Source organism: Teleopsis dalmanni, unplaced genomic scaffold (assembly GCF_002237135.1).
Source record: "Teleopsis dalmanni isolate 2A unplaced genomic scaffold, ASM223713v2 unscaffolded_contig_0541, whole genome shotgun sequence".
In the NCBI taxonomy this organism is placed as follows: Eukaryota; Metazoa; Arthropoda; class Insecta; order Diptera; family Diopsidae; genus Teleopsis; species Teleopsis dalmanni.
Window position 1 is genome coordinate 85 of NW_024031923.1, and position 8,370 is coordinate 8,454.

The following is an 8,370-nucleotide window of genomic DNA, read 5'->3' on the forward strand; positions in this document are numbered from 1 at the left end:
CCCGCGTATAGGAAGCATAAAATAATAATTGTTATTATTAGAATTATTTATATAATATTATTTATAATCTATTAAAATAGCTTAAACACTTAAAGAATGATCAACTGACTTTTATTGTCTCAACTTAATCTCTAATTAAGACCTCCTGAAGTTTTCATATATCATCAAAGGTCAATTTCAAAAGGTTTTAGAATAAATCATTTATTTTCCAGTCTTTAAAATTTTTTTATGAAACCCATATACCGGCGGTATTCCACTTATTTACGTAATAGGAGAAATATATTAGGTAGGAGTTTTTAGTATGATTATCTTCAGATCTTCCAAAAAATGAGAGAGTATCACAATACTTTTCAAAAACACAAAATAGTCACTAACGAGAACATTGCACCATTGCAACATTTAAAACACATAAAAGCATCTCATAAAGTGCAAGTAGTGTGTAGTGGCGCAGAAGTGTTAAATGGCAAATGCAATTTGCATACATAGTAACATTTGCATATTCTTAGAATTTAAATGTGCATACATATATGCAACAGGATCTTTGCTGGTTTAACAAGCTGTTTATCGTATATGTTGCATTGAAGTGCAATCGACTTAAAGCGCTTTTTCGTATTAACAGTCTTGTTTTTTCACTTTCAGATGCACAACAGCAACAACAACAATATCAGCCACAACAGCAACAAAGTAAACATCAGCCAAATGGCAATATTATGACTGGCCTCTCTGGCATGCAACATCACATACGTGCACCACGTCCTCCAGTGCGTACTGCCTCGTCAACTCCAACAGGTTGCAGTGGCGTTGGCATCCTACTTGATCAAACACCATCAAATGGTAGTAGCAGTAGCGGTGTCAGTAGTGCACCATCAACTAAAGGACATTCCCATCACCATTCACATGCACACGCACATGTGCCGTCAGAGAATATTGGCATGACAACAACAACATCTGCTAATGGTGGCAATGTTGGAGTGGGTAGTGTAAGTGCAGGGGGAAGCAGCAGTGGCAGCGGGGTGCACTTACAGCAGCAAGTGCCACAAGCTGCAATTGATGAGATGCGCGTTTGATAGGTGCCGGTGTTCGAACTAGATTTATAGTCGACTTGGTAAGTGAACACAATTTAATAGTTATAATCCTTTTAGCTGCTCAAAGTATATGAAAAATTGAACTTTGGCTTCAGTACTTCTCTTATATTTTTTAAGCTTCATTTTCAAATTTTTAATTTAAATTTTACAAGTACAAAACTAAAATTCCAACAAAAAGACAGTGGTAAATAATAAAAATATTTCTGTATATGAACATTACTACTCTTTTATCGTATTAAAATTAAATATATATATTATAGCCAACGATTTGATAATAATTACATTCTAATGACAGTACCCTCATGGACTCCATGAATCTCATAACAAAATATTGTTGAATGCGAACAATCTATTTTGTTATGATGAATTCGGAATGCAGATTATGCATCAAAGATGAGGACTAGGCATATTCTTTCTGGCTCTTCAGCTTCAACAACGCACAGAAGAAAATTATTTCATATGGAATTTCTGTCACCAGAACTGATAAAGAGCTTTTCTCTAAATTTAGTTCTGGACCTTATACACAAAGCTTTAAAGGGCTTTGTGTAGTCAATAGTGAAATTTGTAAAATAGAACTCTTCTGGTAGCAGTACCCGCTGCTAGGCGATTTCATTCCAGAAAGAAAATATAAGTATTACTTACATATCTATCTACATCAATTAAAATGACAAATTGGTTTAATATATTATCTATGGTCAACTACTACAGACTAACATTCAAGTCCAATATTTACGGTAACTTATGTTACTGAACAATCTTTAAATTTATATGAAGTATGTAAAGTATGTAAATTAATATCAAATGAATAGTCACATTAATATCAAATCCATTTTCAATTATCAATTATTAATTTTACATAAAATAATTAAAGAAAAAAATTTTTAATTGAATATCTGATATGTGCATAAAACAAATATTTAGACTAGTGGATTGTCACTGTGAAAGATAATTTTTGGAATTTTATTAAATTCTATTATAGACTGTTTAAACATTGCTTCACAAAAGAAATTTCCTAAAATAATGAAAAATAAGAAAATTTTAACTGAATTTGGTTGATTACTTCAACTTCAATTTAACTCACTACATACTCGCTTCTCTCCGAAGCTTTCATGAAGGAAGAAACTTTCATTTAATTACATTTCTTCATACTTTATTCCCAATCTTCCCGAATAACACATTTGTACTTAAAATTTTGTAGTTTCAAAATGTTATCATTATTTCAATTAAAATTTTTTTCTTACCAATTTCCTCTACTTAATTTGTAACAAATTTAATGCAACGTTTTAATTCCTGCCGTTAAGGATTGAAGAGAACTCCAGGACCAAAATTACAAAAACGATACGTACGAACAGTTAAAAAATTAACAAGGATAAAGTAAAAAGAAAAGTATTCCTTCAGTGGCATAATTTGCTGCTTTGTTTGCTTTACGTTTTTAGAACGAGCTGTACGGTTCCTGCACGAGCTGTGTTGAGGGCTGAGATGCAATATCTGGATGTGTCGAGTTGGGTTTGGTTGGATTGCAGAAAGAACAACAAAATGAAAAATTCAATTGATGCATGCAGTTGCAAGGATAATGAATATTTAAACATTTTGTGCCATTTTTTAGTTCGCATTTGAGTTCTTTCAATTTGATACGGTTCCTCTGCATAGTCTGCTGTCTCAGTATGTATTTATCTACGTTGTTACCTTTCTGGTTGGTTGGGTACACGCTACTAGATCTGCTTATCTGTCATGCTTGCCTGCACTCTAGAGGCAGTGGCTTTCGATTCGATTTGCCTGCGCTCCTTCTGCTGCAGATATGCAGTTAACGCTTGCAATATCTTCAATGTATCTTAAGGCTTTCTTATCGTTTGAACACTTAACATGTTGGAAATTGAATTTTATGTTTGTACTTGTGCCACACAACAAGTTGACATTTTTTGTTTTAACGAAATTCTGGAAAACTTTAGCCAACGAGTTTTCTAAAGCGATAAGCTCTCAAAAGTACACATAAAGTGAAATTTTGCATTTATGCGTTTAAGAATTACAAAGAAATAAATAAAAATTATATATTATAAAAAAAAATAACGAAAGCAACTCGGAGCAAAAACAAGCAAAAACCACAGGAAATGGTACGAAATTAGGACAATCCTCCTCACCACATTTTAAGTATGCACAAACAGCTTATAACTCTGTCAATTCGCCATTGTTTCTGCATTGTTTCTGCATTATAACTTGAAAACAGGATCAAAACAAAATAAAGGAGGGAAACTATTTTAAACTATTAAAATTTCACTAAAGTAGAAGTCGCAAGTACAACAAAGAACCTCAAGAACTGAAGTAAAATAAAATTTCATAAAAAATGTACATAAAAACTCAACCGCAAACATTGCCGTAATGCGATAATGAACACAACCGCAGCCTTTCCTTCTTGCATGGCAAACCCTTCTGTACACATCTGAACTTACATAATTTTAAAGTTTTCTTGAGTTTTCAACAAATTCGAATCTAAAATCAAGAAGTAAAAGATCGCCCAACACATTACTGCGATCTTTTGAGCCGTTTTACCAGCATTAAATTGTTTGAAATAGCTGTAACTTTCATAATTAATTTCTACGCTGATCATACAGCTGTTTCAAATACACCCTTCATCAGTGGTCTTAGGAAGCATCTATTAGTTTAATTATCTATATACAATTTTTGAACTGCAGCTGTCCGTAATTGAACCCTGCCAAAATTTGAACCGCGGCCTTGTAAAAGTTTTATAAAATTTGTTAGTTATTCGTAAATTAACGGTTAAACTACAGCTTCATAAATGAACTTAATCACTCTAACTATTCATTTTTGTCTAACTTCAGCACTATTGTTTGTAGAAAACATTTCTGCATATTTACTCTAGAACGCTTGCACTCCACACATATGTTTATAGAGCTTTGCATATATTTCACAATACCCGAAACAACTTGATTCACTTCATAAATATTTTTTTGGATTTCAAAATTTTCTATTTGAAATGGATTTCTTCTCATAGATATGAAATTCTTAATCAGTAATAATAAAATGAAAGATTACAATAAAAATAATCAACTTCAGTTCGTCATATACTTACTTACTGAGTTGGCCATTACAGACGTCAGTTGTCCTTGACCGCGTGGAGTAGCTTCCGGCAACCAGCCCGATTCGTTGCTTGCTGTCGCCAGTTGGTAGTCGCTAGTTGACGCCCCCAAATCATTGATCACCTGGTCCTTCCACAGGAGGTGCGACCGTCCCTACCGCGTTTTCCACCTGCAGGTACCAAATCAAAAACTTAGCCGGAACACTTTCTTCCATTCGCACGACATGATCAAGCCAGCGAAGTAGGTGAATTTTCATGCTCATGTCAATGTCGGGGTATAGTTCATACAGCTCATCGTTTCATCTAATTCGATACTCGTCGCCAACGCATAAGGGACCATAGATCTTCCGAAGAATTTTTCTCTCGAATACTCCTAACGCCTTCTCATCACTATGATGCGTCACGACACTCTTGAATGTTTCAGCTTTTTGCAGCGGTACGCATAGAGTTGAAGATGTGGTTACAATTGGTATATGACACATAGTAATAAAGAAGAGCTTAAAAATATTATTGGCGACCAAAGAAATATTAATAAATTTCAGTGTATCGATTATTTATCAGTCTAAATGAATAATAGTAAATCCTGTAGATTGAAAACGTGGAAGAGCATAAATACAAATTACCTTCATTTTTTTGGCAAAATATATATGAACTCATATAAAGAATATGTATTAAATATGTATAGCTTATAATTTACACAAATTTATATAGTTTTTAATCTTGAAATGCTTACGGAAAAGGATATAATTTTCTCATCAACTTATTCTGCTGACTTAATACAATTAGGATCAACATATTAATAGATGTCTTTAACAGGTACTGCACACAGTGTATAGATTCTGGTTTCTGTAATCTAAAGTGCATTGGTAATGTAACGCCATTTTGGGCAAAATAAAATCAAACTGAAACTAAAACTAAAATGTAATGCACTTCAGTTAGAAACGGCAAACTACTGTCCAGCTTTGAGAGCAAACCTGTTTATTCTTTCTTTTTAAAAGGAAAATTACGTATTAACGATTCTGATTGGTCAATATTATGGCATTGTGAAGATCGAAACTAAAATGAAAGAATAAGGGTGGAAATTTTACGAAAATTTAAAATTTAAATGAATAAATTCGTTTAGTTTCATTGTTGAAATTTTCATCTTGTAATTTATTTTTATAATTGGACATATTCAAATTGGTTATTGACTCATATATAAATTTTTTTATATATTAAAATTTAAATGATCCGAACTTTATATATGTTTAACCTTACTTGCTCTTCTTATTTTTATTCGATAATATTCTGAAATATCTACTGAAACATCACTGTTAATATAAAATCAGATATACAGATATATGTGATACAGTACTCTTCTTAATACATTTTTACTCTTTTCGATTCTAGACATTTAAATACTTTCCATTTCATTGCTCAACTAATTTAGAACCAAACAAAAACATCTGGACGTTTCATTTTTGAACTCATTTCACAGCACTTCAACTTTATTGATTGACCTATTTTGCAATTTTTACATCTCTCTTTCCCGAGTTAAGATAGAGCAAAACAGAGATCGGTAAATAAATGTTTCAGTTTTTATGAATGAGTTTGTTTTCATTGGCAAAAAATTTAAATGTCTAATCATCAAATTTGGAAAATTTGAACAAAACTCAAAATTATTTATGATACAATAACACTAAAGGAAAATAAAATTAGCAAATATAATTAGTTAGTTCTACATAAAAATGTTCGTCAGTATATCGGTTAATAAATGCTCACATATTAGTCTACATACGTAACACAATAATACATATACATCCTAGACAGGTGAAAATATATCGAAATCGTTAAGGTAATTAAGCTAATTAGAATTGCTTGCCATACTTCTTCCATCTTGTTTCCTTTCTTTTGTTATTATTTATTATTCTTATTTTATTATTTAATTAATTTTAAAATAACTCACACATTTACAATACTGAATAATACCTGTTGAAGCCTCAATATAAATTGACTCAGTTGCACATGAGCATTTGAAGAGTAATTACTCTTCAAATGTAATTTTTCCATAATTTTATCACTTTTGTTGGATAATAAATAGAACAAATGAATATCAACAAAGGACTCAGATACTGTAACAATTAAAGATCGAAAATATTTCAATAAAACTCTAATTTTACTTGAAAAAATTGTAAAGCAATTCATCGGGTTTCACTTCGAATGTATGATAATAAAATTTATTCTTTCTTAATGTATTAATGTATTCTTTCTCCAATAATTAAATTTTGGTAGATTAGAAAATTCGCGCTCAATATCAAATCTAAATTTGATTTAATTTCTAAAATCAAATCAAATTTAGAAATGTATTCTAAAGGAAATCATTTTATCAGGCCGAGCTCTATATCAAATAAATACGACAGCAACATATTACCACACATTTCACAGTAATCAATTAGGAAAAATGAGCAGGAAGACGACCACTTGAACTCCTGGTTAAGTAAGAGCAAGCAATTAATGTCCTAAGACAATGTACGTCATCATTTATACAATATAACAACAACAATATTGTTGACAAGGTTATAAGTAGCCATTACATAGACCACGTTTTTTTCTCTTTTAAATGCATTCCACTTAAGCGTACTTGGTTTCAAACTCCTTTTGTTTACTAATGATATCCTTGTAATAGAAATTATAAAATTGGTTCAATTGGTTCTAATGAAATTGGAAGCAACTAAAACATTTCAGCTGGCCATTAATTATGTTCATAAGTAGACGAAACTATGGTTACTTAAACTTAACAATACTAAATCGGTACATGTTGACTTAACGAAAAAAAAGGCTCTCCCACTGCAAATTAAATATAAATGGACTGGAAATACCCTATGCGAATACTGCGAAATACTTAGTCATGACGCTAGATGCTAAACTATGTTAAAAAGAGCATGTGAAAAACAATAAAGAAGAACTTGAGCTAAATTTTAAGTAGATAAAATGGCTAATTGGCAGGCATTCAGTGTTATCGACACAAAAGTACTAAGAAATATTATCCTGATATATTCTTAGTGCAGACCTACATCTTGATCCGGTAATCAAACCCGTTTAGGTCGTTATAAAAACGTATGCTGTTTCTCACGCAACGAAAATTACACAAAATATAAAAAAATGCAGGATCTTTATATTTAGTCAGCACAAATGACTCAGCACAGAGATTAAAACATATAATTCCCTTTGACCTCACTAAGTAGTAAAATACCTTACCTTTATGAAATACCTTTACCTTAACGTAAATATTTATGATTTTTCAAACCAAAAATGCTTGTTAGTTGTATTAATAAAAAAAAAATAAGTGCTTTTCACATTAAATGGATATGAAATAATACTACATAAGCAATGACTTAGGGTTTGTTTAATTAAAATTGTCGTATGATTATATATTATAAATAAATCAGATATTCTATCTTTACCAATATTTGGTTTAAACTCAATACTTTACAAACGTTTACGTTACAATGTTCCAAGGTATGTAGGCCACTTATTGTGATAAAAATATCGATAAAAATGTCTCAGGTTTTTTGGACAATGTTAAATATTAAATAACCTAAATTAATTATAAAAAATATATAATTGATATTTGGTCATAAAACAATAAATTGTAGGTTTCTTCAATTTTCATAAGTAATTTTTTAATTTTTTTAATAATTTTTTTCTAAATTTGATTTAGAATAAAAGTTTACTTAAAATAGTTTTGCTAATTAACAACAATACAAATAGAATTAGCATAACTCGAAAAAACATGTATCCTTTTTGTACTTCTTGGGCGCGTATATCTCCATCTAAAGATATCCTTTCAAAAAAAAATCAAACATTCTCCAGTTCCTTTGTTTCTAAAGTGTATGCGAGGATTATGCGCCCGGAAAGGAAGCGTCACTGGAAATTGCATACAAATTCATAGCTTCGACTATGGCCAGGAACGGTGCGGTGTGAATGTTAATCAGCTAAAATGTTGGGCCTCGTAGGAACATGCTCAAAATGCAAATTTAATTGTGTTCAGGTGAAACAATGGTTTCCAAAACAGAACAGAAATACAAGGAGCAGTACTAAGCCTCAAGGACACAAATAACGGCACTAATTCAAGATAAACTGACTATGAAAATGCAGTGCTTTAAGCGAAATTGTTTGTGTTTAAGAAAGAAAAAATATTGTGAAAGTGGC

At 31.2% G+C, this 8,370-nt stretch overlaps 1 protein-coding gene across 1 annotated transcript; it reads left to right on the forward strand.

Annotated features, from left to right (window-relative positions):
- Positions 1-639: 639 nt before the first annotated feature.
- On the forward strand, positions 640-1,099 carry LOC119663533 (GATA-binding factor A-like; the record flags this gene model as incomplete). Its single annotated transcript, XM_038073143.1, has 1 exon — positions 640-1,099. A coding segment is annotated over one exon (428 nt), but the record flags the coding sequence as incomplete, so codon positions are not given.
- Between the last annotated feature and the right edge of the window lie 7,271 nt (positions 1,100-8,370).